Source organism: Myotis nattereri, assembly GCF_964212035.1.
Source record: "Myotis nattereri genome assembly, chromosome: 6".
Taxonomy (NCBI): domain Eukaryota; kingdom Metazoa; phylum Chordata; class Mammalia; order Chiroptera; family Vespertilionidae; genus Myotis; species Myotis nattereri.
The window spans coordinates 77,470,538-77,494,217 of NC_138081.1; the positions used below are offsets into that span (position 1 = coordinate 77,470,538).

A 23,680-nucleotide genomic window follows, 5' to 3' on the forward strand; every position below is an offset into this window, starting at 1 on the left:
ATATACATGTGCTACCGTTTAAAAATATAGATTCTGGTCCTAGCTGGTTTGGATCGGTGGAAAGAGCATCAACCTATGGACTGAAGGGTCCCGGGTTTGATTCTGGTCAGGTACCTCTGTTGCAGGCTCAATCCCCAGCCCTCATCAGGGAATGTGGGAAGGCAATCAATCGATATGTCTTTCTTCATTGATTTTTCTCTCTCTGTCTCTCTCTCTCTCCCTTCCACTCTCTCTAAAACTCAAGGAGAAAATATCCTCAGGTGAGGATTAAAAATATATATATATATGTATATATATATATATAGATATAGATATATATACCTATATCTATATGTATATATAGATATAGGTATATATATCTATATATATACAATGTCTACACTAATAAAAGAGAAACATGCAAATTAACTATCAATCTGCCACTCCGCTACACCCACCAGCCAATCAGGAGTGAGTATGCAAATTAACCCAACTAAGATGGCGTTGGCCATGGAGCTGGAGAGAGCAGGAGGCTTGGGTTGCCCCCGGCGATGGAGGAAGCCAAGCTTCCTGCCTGCCCTGCTGGCCCTGGGCTCCACTCAAGGCTACAAAGTTTCAATTATAGAAGATAAATAAATCCCAGATACCTGCTTCCAGCCCATCCTGGCCTCCACTCAAGGAGGCGCTGAAAAAAAAAGAAAAAGAAAAAAAGGAGAGTCTGGGAGGTTGGGTTGCCGGCGGGCGTGGCCAGCCAGAAAACGGCTATCAGCCCCCCACCCAGGCTTGCCAGGCACCCCAGTGGGACGCCCCCACCCTGAAGAGGCTGTGGCCAGCCTGGAAACGGCCCTCAGCCCCTCACCCAGGCTGGCCAGGCACCCCGGTAGGGATCCCAACCCTGAAGGGGGTGTGGCCAGCCTGAAAACAGCCCTCAAGCCCTCACCCAGGCTGGCCACACCCCCATGGGGTGAGGATACCTGCTGGGAGGCTTGGCCAACCTGAAAACAGCCATCAGCCCGTCACCCAGGCTGGCCAGACACCCCAATGGGACCCCACCCTGATCTGGGACACCCTTCAGGGCAAACCGGATGGCCCCCACCCATGCATCAGGCCTCTATCTATACTAATAAAAGGGTAACATGCTAATTAGACTGGGAGACCTTCCAGGAGACCTTCCAGACATTCTTCTGGACAAAGCCATGGTGGCGGGGCTGAGGTAGAAGTGGTTAGAGGCCAAGAGGGGAGGGTAGTTGTGGGTGATCAGGCTGATGGAGGGTGGGGCCGTTGGGGGTAAGCAGACCAGCAGGGGGCCAGTTGGGGGCGAGCAGGTCATCAGTGGGGGTCATTTGGAGGTGATCAGGACAGCGGGGGGGGGGGATTTGGAGTGAGAAGGCCAGCGGGGGGGCAGTTGGGGGCAAGCAGGCTGGCAGGCAGAGTGGTTAGGGGCAATCAGGCAGGCAGGCAGGCAGGCAGGTGAGTAGTTAGGAGCCAGCAGTCCTGAATTGTGAGAGGGATGTCCGACTGCCAGTTTAGGCCTGATCCCTGTAAACCAACAGTAGGACAACCTTCGAGGGGTCCTAGATTGGAGAGAGTGCAGGCCGGGTTGAGGGACTGTTCCCCCCCGCCCCGCCCCCCCCCCCACATGAATTTCGTGCACTGGGCCACTAGTTATGATTATAAAAGGAGAATTTAATTTAAAGCATTACTGAATTAAAATTACTTCTTCCTTAATATATATATTTTCCAAGCATATAATAGACTACAAGTACCATTGTTGTTAGGCAGAAATCCAAAACACTTTTTGTATGTGATGAGTGTTCTTACACTAATAAGTTTGTTAATTATTCAGGGCCTCTGCATACAGCAGATTGCACAAAGCACAGAATGAGGAGGGTGTGCATTGGGACTGAACCCCAGCCCCATGTGCTTACCCAGCCGTGAACCCTGACAGTAAAACTGCATCAAACCTAGGGTGAGCAGCCATCCTGGTAGTGCCCAGGACTAAAAACCCTATATCCTGGGAAACACGTCAGTCTTGGTCAACCTGGGGGGGTTGGTCACCTATTTGGGGTAGAGATGAGCCATGTGTGTAGGGTCAACCTTGGAATCTTGCCTGTAGAACTGTACTCCCAACACAGCTGCAATCATGAAGCCATCTTTACATCACTTCTTTTCTCCTTATGTTTTCAAGGTGAAAGAACCATGTACTCATGCCAACATCCTGACCAAGCCTGATCACAGAACCTTCTGGACTAATGATGATTCAGGTATTATTGGGAAAATGCTCTCTGGTCCTGCGATGCCCAGAAAGTGTTCTGTAGTAAAGTGCTGCACAAAGACAAGGCTTAAGGGAAATTTTGGGTTTTGCTTGTTTATACCTAGTCCATCACTTGAATATACTTCACAGTTATTTTTTTTTTAATGATATAGGACCCTTTATGACATATTTTTCAGTAGCTAAAGCATATATACCATCAGGTGCAGCTTTCTGGATTTCGAAGTATATTCAAGTGTTGTGGGGGGAGGGGGAGGACAGAGAAATGAGTTTGTTTCCTGGAGTGGGTGACAGGGAAACAGGATAAGGAGGGCAAGCAAACCCATCCCAGTTTGTCTTCCAGGGAAAGGAAGGGACTAAAAATCCTCAGGTAAGTCACGCTTCAGAATGCTTCGTGTAGGGCAGGTATGACTTATTCTATCAATCCAGTTGTATAAATCTAATCAGAACCAGAGGAATGCCACTTTCTAAGATCAGAGAATATGCTTCAGGCTGTATAATTATACTCAGATAAAGGAAATAGGAAATTCTTATAGGAAATAGAAGATACCTTTTCATTCCTTTTCACAAACACATTGAGCCATAGGCCTAATTACACCAAGTAAAGACATTGAGCATGGGGGGGAGGCTGAGCAAAAAGAGCTAAAGTAATTGAGAGAGTGCTACTAGTGCTCTCACCTTTTCTAATTAAATAGAGAACCAGTGCTGACACCTATTAATTGTGTTAAGCCTCCTAGCTTCACAAAGTACATTCACAAAAAATCTAATTCAGTGTTTATGGCAGGCCCATGAAAGAGGAGAGCAGCCTGTCCTCCCTCTCCCTGAGTGAGAGATGAGATCAGAAGCTGAAAGGGGTTAGCCGACTTCTTTAAAGCTCATAAGCAGAAAATGCGAGGCTGAGGAGTAAGACTAAGAGCCTGCATGCCCAGTTCTTTATTTCACTTCCTAGGAAGAAGCAGCTCTTGTGAGAAGCAGCGTGGGCTAAATTTGTGCTTTAATCTTTTCTTCATAAAAGAGACTCAGAGACCATGCTTATTAGCAGAAGCGAGAGAGGTTCAGGAGAGGAGTAAAAAAACTCTCTGATGCCTTCTTTTCAAAGACCAGGCTTATGGTCTAAAGTTATTATCAATTTCGTCTGTCAACAGAATTGTTCTGTCTTGTTTTATGTCTTTTGAAGAAAGATGAATAAACATGAAAGTGAATTGGCCTATTCAATGCCATCATTTCGGTCCATTAGTAGAACAACCACAAAATAAGCAAGCCATCCACTGGCTAAGACTGCTATTAAGAGCCACAGCACATGTATTGTGAAGAAGCTGTGGAGAATAAAACGTTACAATTAAAAAATAAATGGTTCTCGAAGTTCCATAACTAAAAAGGAATGGGAGGGGGATCTGTACAGGACAGGTCCAGGAAAATGATACTCGGCCACTTTTCAGAGCTGGAGAAATGGTTACAAGAAACACTAGTGCAGAACATGTAAAGAAATGGAAACAGGAATACTTACCTAAAAATTTCTTTAAAAATTATTTTTGTGTCATATATTTTGAAGTTCTGATATTAAGCACATATATACTTTTTCAATTGTCATGATTTGTCCCTCTTTATCTTAGTACAAGTCTTTGTTTGAACTCTACTTTTTCTGATATTAATATAGCCAAGCCAGTCTTCTTATGCCTATTCTTCAATGATGTATCTTTTCTATCCATTTATTTCAATCTACCTGTGTCTTGTAGTTAAAGAGCTTCTCTTACAGACCTCATACACTTAGGTTTTCCTTTAAATTCTGACAATCTCTGGTTTTTTTTACTTGGAATGTTTAGACCACTTACACTTAATGTGATAGTTGACCTCATTAGATAAAAACTATACCATCATGTTATTTATTTTCCTCATATCCCTTCTCTTCTTTATTTGCTTGTTCTTCCTTTCCTGACTTCTCTGAGATTATTTGAAAAATTTTAAGAAATCAATATTAATTTATCTATTGACTTAGTGGTGACTCTAGGGATTACAATGAATAACTTGTAAGTTTTCAAAGACTACTATAGAAACAAGAATCAGCCCTGACCGGTTTGGCTCAGTGAATAGAGCGTCAGCCTGCAGGCTGAAGGGTCCCAGGTTCGATTCCAGTCAAGGGCATGTACCTTGGTTGCGGGCACATCCCCAGTAGGCAGCTGATCGATGTTTCTCTCTCATCGATGTTTCTCTCTATCCCTCTCCCTTCCTCTCTGTAAAAAATCAAGAAAAATATATTTTTTAAAAACAGAATCAGCATAGGTCCATTTCCTCACGCCCCCTCCCATCCTTTACATTACAGTTTTCAAAAATGTTACTTTTACATATGAAATAAAGCCTATAGTACAATGTATTTCAAGAAAAACAAGAGGGAAAACATAATTTATATTTACTCTGATGTTTACCACTTATGATGTTTTTCATTTTTTCTTGACAATCCAAGTTTCCCAAAGGGATAATTTTCTTTTAGTGTGGAAAAGCTTCGTTTAGCATTTCTTATAATGCAATGATTCTCTGGAAATGTTTATCTCTTAGTTCTCTTTTCTCTTAATGATATGCAGTTGTAAATAAAAAATATCTTTCATTCTTGAAAGATATGTTTTCTAGATCTGGAATTCTGAATATTCTTTTTTTCTTTCATGGTCTTCTGATCCCTATAGTTTCTAAGAAGTCAGTGATTTTTTAAATTATTGTTACCCTGAATGTAATGTATTGTCATTCACTGGATGTTTTAATTTTTTTTTAATCTTGTGGTTTTTATCAGTTTGACTGTAATGTGTTTAGACTATGATCTATGATTTTAAGATATATACCCTTCAGGATTAAGAAGTTAAAACATTCTTCTAGTTTATTAGTAGTTTTCTTAAGAATTTGAATGAGGGATGCAATTGTTTCCGCTGTGATTTCTACACAGCAGTGTGCCCTTTCTTCTTCAGCATATCAGCACTCTAACTAAAACCTTTCCTAAATGCCTTCCATTCTGTTTAATGCAAATACAAGCTAAAGCAACTCCACAGCCATCCTTCTGCAACATGCAAATTTATGAGCCTGTAAATGCATTCGTTACAAAGGCAATACTCTAGTCACAATATGAATTTTATTATGGTAACCTTTTCAATTCCTGAAATAATTGTGATGATTCCATAATTTTCCATGGAAAATATATTTCAGTGAATGGAATATTTTCAGTCAAAGCCAACATCATCAGAAAGTATTTTACTTATTTAACCTAATATTATGGTCTCTTGATACATAGCTTAAGGAGAGTTAAATATTAGAGGCAACTTGTCCACTTTCCTTGATAAAAATAAAATTTAAATTAAAAAATTATTTTTGTGCTAATGTAAGGAATTATTGAAGTTTTAGCTTACCCTGAAATCTGGTGAGATTGTCTAGATTTTCATCTCACTCTCTTTTTGCATCAACTACCAGAGAACAGGCCTGGCATGCTCAGTTGCCATATGCAGATATTGATAGTTGGAGAAACAAAAGTAATATTTAAAAAGTTTTTTTAAAACAAAATATAAAAGTAGCATATGTTTATCATAGGAAATAAATGGAAAATAGAAAAAGAAAGAAAATTAATCACCCATAATCCTACCTCCCATACTTTTTTTCATTGGACTTGAGTCTCTCATGCATTCCAAGCATTTGTTCTGAGAATACACAAACAGGCTGCACAAGTTTAGGCTCTTTTCTATTATCTTTGTTTTTCGGCTATAAAATTTGAGTTTGCACATCTTTGTTTTTCATATGCTGTCCTCACAATGGCCTGTAACATCCTCTTAAATTAGAATTTCAAGGTAGGATGGGTTTCCCCATACTTTCAGAATGTGTGTTTTCCCCAGTACTATTATTGGCAACACAGATCATATTCTTTGCTTAGAGGAAGTCAGGTAATGAAATGGTTAAGCAATAAGGTTTCTTTTGCAAGGGCCATGATTTTAACCAGGCACTCATTTTGCCAGGTGAAAATATAAGTCTCTGATGTCCTCCCTGGGCTTTTACTTGAAGTCTCCTTTTAATAAGAACATGCAGCTGTAGCACTGCGATGTTAAAAATGTCTACATTTCTTTCAAGAAAACAGAATGAATCATTCTTGTGCAAAATTTTTCCCAGAGATAAAATTTAGTTTTTGCTTATATTTCAAGATTATGCATTGTTTCTTGATATTTTCTAGTGATTCACCATATTTTAAAATTCAGCCCAAATTTCTGGAAATGCAGAAATCATTACAAAGTGGTATATTCATATTTATTCAGGACCAGTAATAGTTTATGTACCAAATGGAGAAATAAAATGATTTGGTTTGGAAACAGATGGGCCACAGAAATATTTTATTATTTCTGATAATATTAAATTAGAACATTGAATTAATATAAGAAAAGGAAGGACTTCATTATATAGATTTTTTAAGTGAAGAAACATAATTTCCAATTTTTTTTTCAATAAAGCAAAAACACTCTCATATTTATACTTAATGAACAGTTGCTTCATCCCTCAAAGTATGGCATTATCTAACCAAAAAGAAAAATATGACAAATGGTAAACATGATCTGTTTACATGGAAACTTTCCATCTGATATATGGTGGCCTGTGTAGATTCTGCCACTTGCTGTTAGAGATAAATCACTGAGTTAAAAATCTATGGATATATGAAAATCTTTTAAGCAGACTGACCTCATTTACTGAGGTCCTAACTACTAAAAGCGATGGCTATCTCAGTAATAAAAGTCCCCTTATCCACAGTGAAGAATTCCGAAGATCGCATAATGCTGTGAGTGGGAGCAGAAAGGGGCACGGCCTTTAGAATGACAGGGCACAGTCAGAGGAACTCCGCACTTATGCTGCGTTTGACTTTCCTTACTTCCCCAACTCACTTTTCAAAACTGAACTTGGTATTCATTCCCTCTGTCATAGTTCAGGCAGCCACAGTCATCCTCAGGAGATGTCCTGAACCGCATCTCCTTCAGCCAACTGAGCTCCCCTCAGAGCTGACCGCCGGCCACTTGGCCAAGCTTCCCAGTGAGCCCCGGGTGGAGCAGCAGGACCTGCTCAACAGTTTGCCATCTGCTGTGTTTAGTGCCTTGAACTCTTGAGTAAGGCCACCTGAGTTGGCTGTCAACTTCAGTGCTTTCTACCTGTGTGTCTTTGGACACATGATTTCACCCTTCTGTGCTTCCTTTTCTTTCACCTGCAACAGTAGACTATTAGTAATAGATCGTAGAGGTGTGTGAGGGTTAAAGAAGATAATGCTGGGAAAGGTACTTAGAACTGTATGTAGCATATAGTTACCGGTCAATTTATGTTAGCGCTGCTTCTTACTTGGAGAAAGAATTATATCATTTATACAAACCTGCTCTATTATAGGGACTACCAACTATGGGTTGAAAGAATGATATGTTTTATTATGCCATTACTGTTACTATTTTGTACTTTGCTAGATCTAAACCTTGTTTTTTTCTCCCTGAACCACAGAGCTCATCATTCACTGTCTTCTGTTGTCTCAGGCCCCAGACTGATAAGCTTCCTGAAAATAGACATATGGCTGGACATAATATCCTCAAACTAGAGAGAACCTTAGATATCGCTTAGTCTTTTAGATAAAATATTGCTTTCATAAGCTAAAATCTGTCGAGTTTTGCGTGACTTTAACCAATACAATGATTTAGAGGGTTCCAAGTTCATGGACTTGTATTTATTCCAGTGAGTAGCAAAATGTCATTTCAAAACCCCTCTGTTTAAAGATACTGAGTCATGCTCATATAGCATTTAAGTATGTCTGGCAGCGAAGTTCGCCAAATCTGATACTCGTGATTGTCTTACTGCCACGTGTGTGAACGTGTGACCACTTACTCAGGTCAGCTCAGCAGAGAAGCCCCCTGCTCTATTCCCTTGGGCTGTGTGCATTTAAAGTGTAGTTTTCCGAAGCTTTACCGTTGGAGCAAAAGCTGTTTCTGCCTTTGTTGAACTCTCAGTTTTCTCTTCCTCTTTCTTATAACCAAAATTACTGTTATTTCTGCTGTTTTACTTAAGGCTAAACTAACAGTGTTTCACAATGGCTGAGCTTTCTGATTCCCCAGGGCTCTTTTAAAATATTTTCACACAGTTTTTCCTTCTTCCCCTTTTATCCAAATCATTCATTTCATGTCTGAGGTCTTTGATTTCCAGAGTACATATTATTATGGTTACAGTGGTACCAGTGAGACAGGCCAGTAAGCCAGGACAAGCAGAATGGGGAAACTGAGACATTGAAACAGCAGTTTGCAGCCATCCAGTAAATCCTATCTTTCATAAACCAGGGTCACTGAAGAGTGAATGGTTTGTACTTCTCTCTAACCAAAGGGTAAGTAGCTTAAATCATCCTTCTTAGGAAGATAGACAGCAGACGTCCAAGTAGTGCCATTTGCCAATCACACCCAAGGATAGATGAAGTTAAGAGAATAAACCTTATGTTGGTGCATCAGCATAAAGCTGATGAATATTCTACTGAGATGCCCTCCCCCCCTTAGACTACCCCTAAACTCCCAGCCTTTAAAACCCCTCTCAAAACAAGGATCCCAGTCCTCACTCTCCCTCCCAGGAGCATGCTGTCCCCTCTCCCCACCTTCTTCCCCCACAGGCATGCATCTCCTAAACCTAAGGGACCCCACAAGGCTTGCAACCAGGACAGCAATGGTCTATGGTAGTTCATCCCAAACAAAACCCCCGAACCTGTCCCCAAGGCCCCTCTTCTCTAACTTCTTAGTGAGCCAAAGCAGACCAGCCTGGGCTCATTTCCCCAGCCCTTCCTTGTTTCACTGTCCCCAGCTTTAATAAATAATAAGTCTCTAAAATTCACCTGGGCTTATGTTGTGACATTTTTCCTACGTGAAGTCAAGAACCCCACACTATAGGGTTGGCCCTAGGCAGACCTGTTCAGGGCCAGGACCCCTTTCTGGTAACACTAGGAAAATTTCTCACTTCAAAAATGCAAGGAGCCCGGCCAGCATGGTTCAGTGGTTGAGCATCGACCTATGAACCAGGGCGTCACGGTTTGATTCCCAGGCACATGCCCAGGTTGCAGGCTTGACCCCTCACTATGGGGCATGCAGGAGGCAGCCATCAGTGATTCTTTCTCATCATTGATGTCTCTATCTTCCTCTCCCTTCCTCTCTGAAATCAATAAAAATTTAAAAAATAAATAAAAATAAAAAATACAAGGAAAGTAGATTAAATACAACCTCATACCTTTAGCAAAGTTATTTTTCCCATATTTTAATAAACCTTTTCTCCTTCTATTAGTTTGCATCAGACTATTAATAGCAGATTTTTTAAATCTAGAGAATTTTAGTTGCAGTTAATGTTAAAATGCCCTGTGTTTTATTTTAAACGTGCTGAAGGATATTCAGCCTTTAACAGCTTTCTTTTTGCCTAAAAAGAGTGTCCCATGATACAGTCTACATAGTACATAAGACAATATTTCAGTTTATATGTCTATCATTGAAAAAATAAATAAATCCAAAAAATAATTAACATTTGGATGTTTGCCCTTAATAACTGAAGCATTTTACTTAGTCATACATAAACAGTTTTCAAACTCTGAAGAAAAATTGTTTTGCATCTTTAAAATTACGCATAACAAGGAGAATAGGCCAACGACAAGTAATGAAAACAGGCTATCCCGGGAATGAAGTGGCCCACAGAGGAAGGCAGGGGCAGGATGGAGTGAGGGATTGAGCATGGAGGTGTGGGATGGATGGGGGCAGGAGAAGCACAGGGAAATAGGTCAGTGTGAACCTGGGAGGCTCCAAGATGGGAACAGAATTAGAATTTAGGGTAAAACTCATTTATTAAAAAAAAAGTTGAAGCCAATCAAGTCTAAGGTTCTTATTCTGAAACTCCTTTATACTATGAAGTAGACATTGACTTTAAAAAGAAAATTAGAAGGATTTGGGGGGAAAAGTGGTTCAGGGTGGGCTAGGGCCCTTGAAATAGACTTCAATGAGCAATGTTGCTCTGGGAATCCGTGACCCTCTCTTCTCAGAAATACAAGGCAATCAACTCTTTCCCACTGATTAAAATTTTCACTCTTAGAGAAAAAAATTTATATTAATAGTTTAGCTGCACTGCTCTTATAGGTATTTAATTACATAACAGACAGTTTTCAAGTTATTCTTCCACATCTAATCTCATCTGATCTTTCCAAATGCCCTGTGGGTTTTGGATTAGCAAAATGGTTGTTAAGCCTCAGGGTACTTGAAGATATTACGTGATCTGGCCAAAGCTACATACTGAGTTACAAAATCTAAGACAGAACTGAAGTCAGATTTCCTGGAAACTCCTCCAGTTCTCTTTCTACAGCTTCAAAAAGGTACAGGGAAGCTTTGCAATGAAAGTAGCTTTAATGTGGGCACCATTGTTTGGGGAAAGAGCAGTAAACACAGGGTGAGATTTAAACTGGTAAGCTGGGAAAAGGGGAACATTAAGGCAAATGCAGGGTTTGTTTTACAGGAGTGAGAAATAGCATGTCCCTTTCTGTTCAGTGCTCTGCTAGGTTCTATAGAGGAGATAGTTTTCGCCTTTGAAAACTCAGGGAGCTACACTAGCCAGACACAGGTAGACTAACTATGAATAAAACAAGTGTAAGCATAAGTTAACATAATGACAGCTACCTACAGATTCATGAGAGATTGTCATTTGAATCAGAAATTCTGGTTCAAAGCAGAATTTTTGGTGCCAGAAAAACCTAGATTTGCATCCTGGTTTTGCCATTACTAGTTATGTTGTGTCTCAAAACTGTTTACCTCTTTAAGCCTCATAAGAATGTATAAGGGGACTGTTGTCAGGGAGATGACGAGGCCTCAGGTCTTGTTTTCTGGAGGGGAAGATTTTAATTAGGAGACAAAGTGTAGAAAAGCAAGCGAGAATCTATTGACTGCAGTGAAACTATACTTAGGAGAGTGAAACAATGAAGGGCATAGAAGCAGCAGAAGAGCCTAGGCTGAGCTGCCTTGGCTCACTGGGAAGTCATAGAATAGGGGCCTTGTAAGACAGGACCAGCTGCCACTGCCCATTGCTTCCCTGGTGGCAAGCATCATGGGGGTGGGAGATGGGAGACGGGAATGGTATGGGCATTATGGGCATGCTGGGACTTTCACTTTCAGGGATTTTAAAGGCTGGGCATTTAGGGGAAGTCTTGGGACAGATCAATAGACTATTCATCAGCTTTATGCTGATGAACCAAAATGAGAGATATTCTTTTAAATTTGTCTGTCCTTGGGTGAGGTTGAAAATGGCATTTAATTGGATTTCTGTTATCTGTCTCCCAGAGTAGGGTGATTTAAGCTATTTACCCTCTGGTTGGGGAGAAGAGGTACAAACCATTTACTCTTGAGTGCCCTTGATTTAGGGAAGATAGGTGGCTGCAAATTGCTGTTTAACTTAGTTTTCCTATTCTGCTTGTCCTGGAATTTTCTTAGCTTCTTACTATTCTATAACAGGGACAGTAGCAGTTTTTATAAGGTCATTATGAGGATTAAATGAGACACTGCATAAAAAGCACTAAAGCATAGTGTCTGCCACTTAATATAATAATTGAGTGTTAGCTAACATAATAGACTAGAGGCCTGTTACACGAAGAGAGTCGTGCAATGGGCCTTCCTTTCCCCTGGCTGCTGGCACCACTTTGCCTCCGGCACCCGGGACCCAGGCCTTCGCTCTGGCCGCGTTCTGGCCGGAGCCGGCCCCAGAAACATCAGGCCTCGCTGCTCCACCGGCCCAGGGCCGTCAGGCTTCGCTCCACTGCTTGGAGCCTACATATGCAAATTAACTGCCATCTTTGTTGGTGGTTAATTTGCATATCACACTGATTAGCCCATGGGAGGCGTAGGGAAGGTACAGTCAATTACCATGCTTGTCTAATATTAGATTAGATGCACTAAATTGTGGCAGTTACAGAGAGGACCATGTTCATTTCTGCTTATCAGTATTGAAACCAGATAATCAATGGGAATTGAGCCAATTAGGTGGAGATAGTGTTGAATCATATATGAGCATTTATTCCAATGCTGCCAGTAGTATGGGAGAGCAGCAGGTCATCCACAAAGATCTCTAGCCCCCCATAAGCCAGCTGCTTATATTGGAAAGGACAAAGATTACATGGGGGAGCAGGAATCACAGGCATGGGGAAGTAGGCAACATGGGCTCGGGAGGAGCTGGGGCAGGACTCCATTGTTTGGGCAACAAGGTTGTTAATCTTTCCACGATATTAGGTAGTTCTTGACTAGGGATAGACTGCATTCCAAGGTTGACTCCCAGGTCCCAAGGGCATACAACTCCCAGCCAGGTTAGAATGTGCTTTCTTTAATCAGAAAAAAACAATCACAGTTTACAGAGCATGATTAATATTTCTTATTTAGAAATAACTCATAGTTAGTCCCCAATTTTCTATTTCTGCCCCTAACAACTGATGCTAGTTGACAATGATAGAGATAGCCTTAGAAGTGCAGGCAATTTTAGAGAAAAAATTAAGAGAGCTCAAATGGTTATCAGGAATATTCATAGTTCCTATGGTCCTTTTGTTACCGGACAGGAACCTGCCCAGAGTAGGTCTGCCTTTGGGTGGTGGTATTGTGTGTTATTGACTCCATGCAGGAAAGAGCTCATAACATGAGTCCAGGTGATTTTGAGAGTACATTTATTAAAGCTGGGGACAGTGAAACGAGGAAGACATAGGACAGAAGAAGCAACAGGAGAGAGCCTAGGCTGGGCTGCTTGGCTCACTGAGAAGTCAGAGAAAATAGAGTTCAGGGGGTTAGCCTGGGACAGCTGCTATTGTTGCTCAGTGCTCCCCTGGTTGCAAGTCTCATGGGGCCCCTTAGAGCTAAGAAGATGCTCACCTGTGGGGAAGAAGAGGGAGAAGGGAAAGGCGCAGGTGTGCTCCTGGGAAGAAGCACACACACTGGGTCCTTCACTTTGCAGGTTTTAAAGGCTGGGATCTTAGGGGAGGAAACAGGGGAGGATCCTAATAGAATATTCATCAGCTTTTCCAGGTGTGTGCTTTCTGGGTCCTGGTCTCCACTGATTGGTCAGCGCCAGGGCAGGGTGTCATTAGTCGTTGTAGCTTGTCCTGGTTTTGCTGCTTCTCTGGGCCTGGAGCTGAAATACAACTGAGGCCTCCATGTTAAATCGAGGGAGGAAAGGTCAGGAGGTCTGAACTGTATGATCAGCGATATGGAAGGTCAGGGGTCTAACCACATGATCAGCGATATGGAAGGTCAGGGGTCTAACCACATGATCAGCGATATGCCAGGAAAAGCAAGGCCACTCTGGGGGTGAAGTCCAGCGCCCCTTTTGCTCATTGCTGGGCACCTGGTGCTTTCTGCCCTGGTGACCTTCTATATTTAGCTATACATTCCTCAGCCAATTTGTTCAGCTATCTGCCTCAGTTTCTCTATTCCTCTTGCCAAGGGACTTTCCTAGCTTTTTCCTACACTGCCTCATTTTTGACACTAATAGAGTCTTTCATAGAATTGACAATTCTATGAAAAGTATGAAGTGAGGCTGGCGGTGCTATTCGAATAAAAAAAAAACCCCAACTTTCATGTATATACAATAGTTTCAAACTTTAAAACAGAGGAAATGGGCATTTGGTGTGCTGGCTACGAACTGAACTGTCTTCATACACATGAGTATGTGAATACAATAGAGCTAAGGTGCGTGGTGGTTGGGTTATTTTTAGAAATGGCAGTGAGTCCACAATTATCCAGCCCCATGCATGCCTTCACCCAGTCTCTTTGTGAGACAAATTATCAAAAAGTCACCTGTGAAAATCAGAAAGGATTGCTCTGTAAGGAAAAATAATTGGTTCATATGGGGAAGATGAGATGTTAGATCCAGCCGCACCATGTTCCGACAAGGACACCTGTGCTAGACACTGTACTCCTAGAAGTGGTCTAGTTATGGCACCTTTAAGTAAATGTGCTTTCTAATATTTTAAAAACATTAATATTTTAATATGTAATATACAATTCATGCTGTATATAATGTGCATATATGCATAATATAATGTGTGTGATATTAATTCTAATTCTCTGTAACTGTTTTAAGAAAAAAAGATATAGTAGTCCTGGGGAGCCCTACAGGGTCCCTGTCAACGTTACAGAAACCGATAATCCTAAAGAGAATTTCCCACAGAAGTTGTCTAATGCCAAGACAATGCCTTCCATCCATTTTCACTCATCATTTTCACATATATTAAATGGATGGTCAGGTAGTGTAGGTAAGGCATCACAGTAATCTTTCTTTAAATTTTTGCTTGATAAACTGATGCAGTGCCCAGTTTTCTTAAGGTTGCAAACAATGTTGCAAATTATTAGCTAAAAAGAGAGTGGGAAGGCAAGGAAAAGCAACAAAACCTAAATATCAAAGCTAGCCAGGAATGTTTTAAAAATAGCAAAATGTACCCAGATCTACTAACCACTAAGAAAGAAGTAAATGAAGATGCAGAATACTCAGGAAATAAAACCCCAGGTGTTTAGTATCCCGCCAGTGGGTTACTGCATTTCCATACCTCTGTGTGAGATGAAGTTTGTGTGTCATGCCCTGTGCTGTGGGTGACACCAGCAAGTCACATAGAATTACACCTGCAATTCTGTAGTCCCTTCCTGGGACATAGCTGAGGGGTAGTGGGAAGGCATATCCTCTCAGTGGGATGAACTTGAGAGCAGTTCACCTGCTTGTTCATTTTGCTTGGAAGGAGAGGTGGCCAGACATGTGATTATAGACCAGCTCATGGCTGCGACCTGTGGTTTGGCTGGATGGTCAGGCAATTGGAAGTGGAAAGAACATGATTAGAAATTGGGGGACCATGAAGTCTGGGGAAGAGGTATATGGATAAACCTCTCTGAATGGGCAAGAAATGTGAGGATACGTGTCCCATGTGAATGCTTGTCAAAGAGTGACCTCATGCCCTGACTGGTTTGGCTCAGTGGATAGAGCATCAGCCTGCAGACTAAAGGGTTCCAGGTTCGATTCCGGTCAAGGGCACAGAACAACAACAACAAAAAAAGCGACCTCAGCAGAGGAAGGTTTTAGTGATCAAGTGGATAGGATGACCCACCCCATCAGCGCTAAATGGGCTAACGAATGAAGCGGCTATGGTGGCAATGATGGATGTTATGCACAGTCTCAGAAACATGCACTTCTAGTAACCACGGCTGGTCTGTCGAAGTCCACTGCTTAGTGCCCAATCTGTTGACAGCAGAGACCAACACTGAGCCCCTAATATCACACCGTTCCCAAAGTGATCAACCAACAGGTTCATTACATTCAACCCTCCTGTCATGGAAGGGGCAGCTTTTTGTTCTTCCTAGAATATACACCTAATCTGGATACAGATTTGCCTTCTTTGTGTGCAATGCTTTTGCCAAAACAGCTGTTCATGGACTTCTAGAACGCCTCATCCACCACCATGATATTCCACGCAGCATTGCCTCTGATCAAGGAACGAACTTCACAGTGAATGAAGGAAGGCCAGGGGACCCATGCTACTATTCTGAAGCAACTTGGCCTGATACAATGGTGGAATGGCCTTTCAAAGACTCAGTTACAGTGCCAGCTAGGTGGCAATATACCTTGCAGGGCTGGGGCATGGTTTTCCAGGAAGTTTATTATACTCTGAATTAGCATCCATATTTGGTGCTGTTTCCCCCATAGCTGGGATTTCCAGCTCCAAAAATCAAGGTGTAGAAATAGGAGTGGTGCCACTCACTATTAGCCCTAGTGACCTATTAACAACATTTTTGCTTCCTGTCTCTCCAAGCTTATGCTCTGCTGGGCTAGAAGTCTTAGTTTGAAAGGGAGGAATTTTTCCACTGGGAGACACAACAATGATTCCACTGAGCTAGAAATTACTACAGCTCTGGGCTCTCTGTGACCCTAAATCAACAGACAAAGAAGGGAGGAGTGTGCTGGCTGGGATGATTGGTCCTGGCTACCCATAACTTGGATTGCCACTCCACAATGCAGGTAAGGAAAAGTATGTTTGGAATACAAGAGACCTCTTAGGGTGTCTCTTAATAATACCATGTCTGTAAATAAAGTCAATGGAAAACCACAACAGCCCAATCCAGGCAGGACTCTAAATGGCCCAGACCCTGTCTGGAATGAAAGCTTGGGTCACTCCATTAGGTAAAGAACCATGACCAGTTGAGGTGCTTGCTGAGGACAAATAGACAGTGGAAGGAGACAGTTAAAAATACCAGCTATGACCACATGACTAATTATAGAATCAAGGATTATAATTGTCATGAATCTCTCTTCCTTACTTGTTATGAATATGTTTGTGTGTATGAAGTAAATGTCTTTATTTTCTTCCCTCTCTTATCCCCTTGTCATGTAACATAAAATGTATTAACTTTATATCATGGTATTTAAGAATTAGGGACTTTACAGCATAGTATTTCAGTTACAGGATATCAAGGAGAAGAATAAACATCCCCCAAGGACTTTGCATCCTCTTCTGGGATAAGGGTTAATAGGTTTTCAACCTAATGGTCATTCTGCTGTGGGTTTGAAACTGCACACCAGGCACTGCACAATAGGGGCCCTTTAATCAATGTCTTACCATTGTGTAGAGAAGGATATTTACAAAATAAAAAAAAGTGGAAGGCTTTTGTATCAAATGTTCACTCAGGCTTTCTGATGATGTGAAAGTTATGGAAGAACTTTACAATTTCAAGATTGAAATAAAACACTGTGATGTGGCCATGTTAATGCCGTGTCCTCAGCGTGGGTGAGAAGTGGAGAAAGTTGGTTGAAGAACAGAAGTCAAACAGGTTCTGATAGCATTCTTCTCTATTAAACTCAGATGGTATCGTTAATGAAGAGGGTTTTCCCTCCCTTTATTCTGATATATCTGCAAATACAGTGTGACATTTTGCTATCATCACCTACCGAGGGTACATGTGCTTCTACAGCTATGCAGGATAATCCTAGAAAGATGGGAGGGGACCTGGCAGAGCACAAGGCTGCCTCCCTGACTGAGCTAGAACACTCTTAGGAAGATGGCTTGCTATCACTTTCTTTAAACTCTAAAAAAGGCAGTTCTCCTTGGTCAACGGCCAATGTTTCATAAATATGATCATCCCACACCTGCAAAACTGAGGAGGTTCATAAACAGAATAGGCCAGAGGGCCTTCAGCTAAAACCTGAAGTAAGGAATCATGATATCCAATGGGCTTCTCATTTTAAAAATGTATCTTTATAGACAGCAAAGAATTGGGGGCAAAAGAGAATTGGGGGGCAATGTAAAAAAGAAGAGAAAAAGAGGATATGTCTTTTTGACTCCTTGGAAGATTATCTGTGGTCCTTGAAACAAGAGGCTAACCTGACATTTTAAGAAAGCTGGATGAATGAAAGCCTTGATGGCCTCCCTTCCAATGGTTTGACTCTCTGAACCTGACAAAGTATCTATTCAGTGGTATCTGTAAAAAATATCAGCATCTACTTTAGTTTTCTTGAAAAATGGTTATTCAGTATGATTGTTTAATGATCCATTTGGACTAAAAGAATAGCCTTAATTTTTAAATCTTCATTGTATATCATAAAATTTTGTCCCTCAGATTTCTGAAGCAATTGAGTAGCATAATCTATCTATATAAAACCCTAATATGCAAATCAACAGAACGGCAGAAGGATCCCTGTAATGAATGGTTGCTACGATGCACACTGACCACCAGGGGGCAGACACTCAATGCAGGAGCTGCCCCCAGCCTGCAGGCCCCAATCACCCCACCGGTTGCCCCACAGATCAGCCCTGATCACCAGCCAAGCCTAGGGACCCTACCCGTGCACGAATTTCATGCACCAGTCTCTAGTAGGTAATAAAATAGCTAAAAGCCAAGGGTTTTTGTTTGCTTTGATTTCATTTTGCTTTTTAAAAATAATATATTTTTATTGATTTCAGAGAGGAAGGGAGAGGGAGATAGAGATAGAAACATCAATGATGAGAGAGAAGCATTGATCAGCTGCCTCCTGCACACCCCACCCTGGAGGTTGAGCCCACACCTGGGTATGTGCCCTGACCAGGAATTAAACCATGACCTCCTGGTTCATAGGTCGATGCTCAACCACTGAGCAACACTGGCCAGGCTGTTTTGCTTTTTATAGTGAGTTACAAAATGACTGCAAGGGAAATGTACCCTTGATGATGTGAAGGAAGGAAAACTAAAGTTAATTGAGAAGCAGTAATGTGCCCAGAAATATATATGGGGAATATCATTAAACCATTTTACTTATTAAGCACTTCCTATGGGCCAGAGACTCTTCTGGGCATAGAGATGCTATGGAGAATAAGACAGATCCCAACCCTAGAGACTACTTTCTAGTTTGGGGAGACAAACAGTAAACCCAAGAAGCATGTCAGATAATAGACTAATATGCAGAGAATTGAAATAGGGTGAGTGACAAAGGACAGCCAGCTGCCTACATTAGGTTCCACTGTGTAAGTGGTGTTTACTCTGAGATCAGAATGGCAGGTAGGATCCAGCCCTGTGAGTATCAGGAGGAAAGCATTCCAGGTGGAGTTACAGCACAGACAATGTCCCCAAGGCAGACACAAGCTGTGCTGCTAAAGGAACAGAGTCAGGATGGCATCAGCCTGGAGGACAAAGGGGAGAGGGAAAAGAGGGCGAGTAGAGAGGGATGTGGTTGGAGGATGTTAGGTAGGTGAGAAACTTGAATTGTACTGTCCAGTATTTAGGAACTCAAGGTCCAGAGAGGCACCTGAGATTCAAATAACAAAGAGCACAAAATCTCTGCCGAAAGCTACAGTGAGGGGAGGCAGGGTGGGATCCAGAGGATTAGCTGGGTGTGGAGCATTATTACAGGAAGCCATGGGAAGTGGTTCTGAGTTACCAGAAGTTCTGTTTAGATTTCTCTTTTCCCAGATATCACAGAACTGCACACTATTAGAGCGGCAAGAGAACTCCCAGCTCATTCCTCACTTGAAAAAGTGAATATTCTAAATGGTTAAACATGCCTAAGCTTGCATGTTAATGGCATTAAGGCACAACAGCCTTAGGAAAAGTAGAACTACTGTATCTGAAAGCTTACCTTTTGGGAAAGCACTGTTCAATTTAACCAAATAATTATAGACCATGCCCGAATGTGGCAATACTGATTATCTGAGGCATTCTTGTTAGGTCCAAGGCTTAGCACAGTGCCTGGCACAAAGGAGGTGCTCCACAGAAGTCTGAATAATTAAAAGTAACAGGCGATGACCAATGGGAACTTGTTCCTCTTTCCATAACTGAAGGATAAGCTGAGTGACCTAGAAAAGGCATCTTCTGTGTTAGTTGGCCTTCTCTGACCTCCTTTCAATAAGTTTACCCTCTCTGTCTGTCCATATTTACACCTATTATTTCCCATCCACCATGAGCAATTGCAAATCCTTTTGGGTTAGCTTTTGGCTCCCTCTCTGCTTTTCCATCCAACACTTAAGCCTCTACTTCAAACACCTGGTAAACAAGTGTTTGTTCCGTTATCATAGCATTTAGTTCTTTGATCTAGCCCTTTCTGGAGCATTGTCTGTGGGGAGACCAAGGGAGGAGTGGGAAGTTTGAAAAACAAAGTGGGTTATCTTTTCAGGCCTTAATGGAATTCCCATCATTCAGGACTATCCATGGCCCATCCTTGGCCCAGCAGTCAGGGATGGTTTTGTGCTGTAAACACAGCACATACCATTGTTATTTTGACTTGTTGATGTGTTCTGTTGTGGTGGTAGGTGTAGGGTGAGGGTAAGGAACATAGGCATATCTTCTCTGTGAGATTCCAGTTTGAGCAGGTTACTTACCATATTCTTCCCCCCGAACCCCCAAATTCTTTATTTCAACTATTTTTCACAATTTATACTAAGTAAAAGATGAAAAGATTAAGGTTTAGAGAATATCTTGTCTAGGCTCACAGATAATGAGCCTCAGTTGTAGCCGACCAAAGTGTACCTTCAGCCTGTTACTGACACTCCTGAACTTGCCGTGGGAGGTGACTTAAACATTTATGTAGCTTTGTGTTCAGGGTTAAAATCAAAAGGAAGCTCCCTAAACTGCTTTACATTAAAATGATGCCAATCAGCCACCTCACTGCTTTCCCCACTGCTGACTACTATTACATTTATGTTATTTTGTTGCTGTAATTTGTAGGCAGGATTTACAGGAAACAGACCTTAGGAGACGCCTGAGCTTCTCTTGCAAGATTGATTATAGGGTCAGAAATGAGAGCGATTTGGGGGGGAGATTTATACTGAGCCGATTAAAGCTTTTAGGTTTCACTTTAGTTTGGTTACAGATGTCTGCCAGAAGTCCAGGCTCCTGATTTTCTATTATTGGCACTTTGTGAATAAAGTGGGGGTGAAAGAGAGCCCTTTATACTGTCTTTGTGTAGGTTGCAACTTCAATATGTGTGTCCCAAGGATTCAGCAAAGAAATGCCAAGCCCTGTGCTGCCTGACTGCCAAGGCTGGGCCGAAGGACTAGTAGAAGTAAGTGGGCTTGCGGGTTGGCCCTGGACAGTGAAGGGAGAGGCTCCTCAGCCCAAACTCTCTGCCTTTCTTTGCCATAATCTGACCATCTATCATTACAAAGTAATTTTTTAAAAAGTTGTCTTTATTGTTGAAAGTATTATAGATGTCCCTTTTGTTGGTGGTGGTGGGTTTTTTTCCCATTGACACCTTCCACCCCACACTCACCCCTCCCAGGCCTTCACCGGACACAAAGTAATTTTTTTGAATTGAAAGGAAAGGTATTTTAAAATGCAAATGCCTAACAATAAACAAATGCCTAATAACAAATGCCTAACACTAAAGCTATGTTGATAATATATAAAGCTTTTAGTAAGGCCATAGTCCTCTTGTGTTTAGAAAGTCAGAGATAATATTAAACTTTGACTTGAACATTTTTTCCACTTGCTCTTGTATTATTTTTCATAATCATATGGAAAGTTCCCTGGGTGTCATTTTCCAGGTCAATCCCGAGAGCCAAATATAAATCTGTCAAACATGTGCGATTCTTTGCCCTTCATATTGTGTTCTAGTTGACAGTTATGATTTTTATTTATTGTTCATTGGATTATGCCACATCAGACATTACAACATTCCAAAGATAGAGATAAGGCGAGTCGTCAGGCCACTGATTTATTGCTAGCTAGATTCCCATTCTTCCTAGGTCAAGAGCAACCACTGGCCTCCCCTCTTTAATTTGTGCCCTGACTAAAATATAACATTTACTACAAACCATGCCCCCATCCTCCCACCCACTGTCCTGTGGCCTGACTTTCTAGAAGGCATGGGTACAGACCATTGGTGTTATTACTGCGAAAAGATTGCTAATCTCTGTGCTAGGCCTTGACTATGCTTGTCTAAGCTTTCATTCATTTTCCAACCACATAAATTTCCCCGTTCCAACTTTCAACACTCCCTTATATGTCTGTATGTAAATTTGCTCATTTTTAATGTGATAGGAGGATGTTTTTTTTAAGCAAATATCCTTAATAGAAGGAGTAATAGTTGAGTTATCAATTACATTTTGGTTTGAATTAACTCTCTACAACACTTTAAAAGTGTTGGTGGAGGAGTTTTCCTTGGTTTTTAGACACTACGGCTCAATCTCACCTTGTAGGCAAATTCCCCACCTGCCCGTCATCCCGTGAGCTCATGTTTACCGTTGTGTCTCCTGCATGTAGCACAGTGTCTGATGCATAGCTCTAGAAGCATCTGGTGATGAGTGGATGAGTAAACTCCAACCATGACTAGAGCTGTATCAGGTGTCTATGCAGGCTAAAAATCGGCAGTACTTTTTAATTTCACTTGAAAGTGCTATGTTCCTCTTTCACTACTAGTGGCCACATACATTTTGCTTGTGTGTAAGGTCTGGGTAAGGACCATATTTCCAAATTATTCCCAAGCTGCTGCACAGCACCTTAGAGTTTGGTACTCAGACTATTGCTTCTGCTTAGAACAACTTTCCTCTTTTGTACCAAGCAGGGCTTTCCAGGACCAGCCCAAATACCTTTCCTTTGTGGAAACTTCCCTCAACAATTCCATGCCTGCTGCTTCAACCCAATAGAAAATTCCTCTGTTCTTCTCTAGCCGGCTCAGACGTCTGTGTTTAACACTCATAATGTCTCGTTAGAATGAGAGCTTCTGTAGGGTCAGATAACTGGATTACTGATATTTGTCCCTTGATCTTCATATTTGTACTTAATAAGTGCTTGTTAAATGCCTGCCTGAATGAGCTGAAGGGAGACAAGGAGAGAAGGAGGGAGGAAGAAAGAAGGATCTAGTAAACATCTCCCTTGGCAATTAGCAGAGAGCAGGGCTCTAAGGCAGTTGGCATTAGTGGGAAAGAGGGTGAGAGGCAATAGTTTAGAGTTTGGGGGACCATATAGTGTGCCAGTGCTGTGGGTGGGTTGTGGGAGAAGCATTGGAGTCAACTAAAGTGACAAAAAAAGGGGGTACAGAAAGAAGTTAAATTTGGTCCTAAAAGCAAGTTTTGCTAGTTAACAACTTTGCCTGTCATTTGCCCAACTCAGAAAAAAAACTAACAATAATTGCATAATCCTTAATAGTTAAAAAAAAAAAATGATATTAGGGAAAACAAGATAAGGTTTCCCTGTTAGACAGCTACATGTACATCATTTAACAAAACCATTTCCAAGGTTCTTATGTGTATAGTCTTGTTTATTCAAAATCACTGTTTTGGAAAAAATAAGTCCTATGTAGAGGTGCCTATTCAGGCTAATCGAAATCATGTAGTTTTGTGGGTTTAAATAACTCTTAACTCTATTATTCTAGAAAATGTGTTCTTCACTTAGTTACCTACATTCTTATCTCCTCTATGCATGTCAATTTTGACAATTATGATTACAGAAGGTAATAATCACTGTAGAACCTGTGTTCTATAAATAGACATTTAATTACCCTTGCCAGTTACTTATCTATATTAGCTATCCTGAATAAATTCATTTGTCATCATTTTCTGTTTGATGAATACTATAAAAAAAAATATGTACTTAGTGACAACCTTCAACAAAAACCAGTCCATTTAGTTGCTCTCTAGAGTAATAATTATGTTTCTGGCATTCTATGTGCTTTCTTCGGTGATGCTCCAGGGAAAGAATTCTATAAGCATCAACGAATGAATCAATAAGCATATGAACCTAAACTACACAGGATTGTTCTAGAATGTATGGCACTTTGAGCCATACAAAACAATTATATGCCCTGTTACCAACGGAAGATACTGTATCTAGGGAGAAGACTCATGCAGCTGACACACTTAAGCAGTCCAATACCTAAGTCCTTATAAAAATACTTTTTATAAAATTCCCTCTAATATATTAGGAAATACCAGTAATTTGTGTTCTAAGCCTTTAA

The 23,680-nt window shown here is 41.3% G+C and overlaps 1 protein-coding gene across 2 annotated transcripts in view; it reads left to right on the forward strand.

Moving 5' to 3' along the window:
• Positions 1-23,680, forward strand: part of SGK1 (serum/glucocorticoid regulated kinase 1) — a 103,700-nt gene that overhangs the window by 69,899 nt on the left and 10,121 nt on the right. For both annotated transcript variants that reach the window (XM_081094575.1, XM_081094576.1), the window contains one exon: positions 2,168-2,243. In XM_081094575.1, coding sequence (XP_080950701.1) covers positions 2,168-2,243 — 76 coding nt within the window. The remainder of the gene's footprint in view (positions 1-2,167; positions 2,244-23,680) is intronic.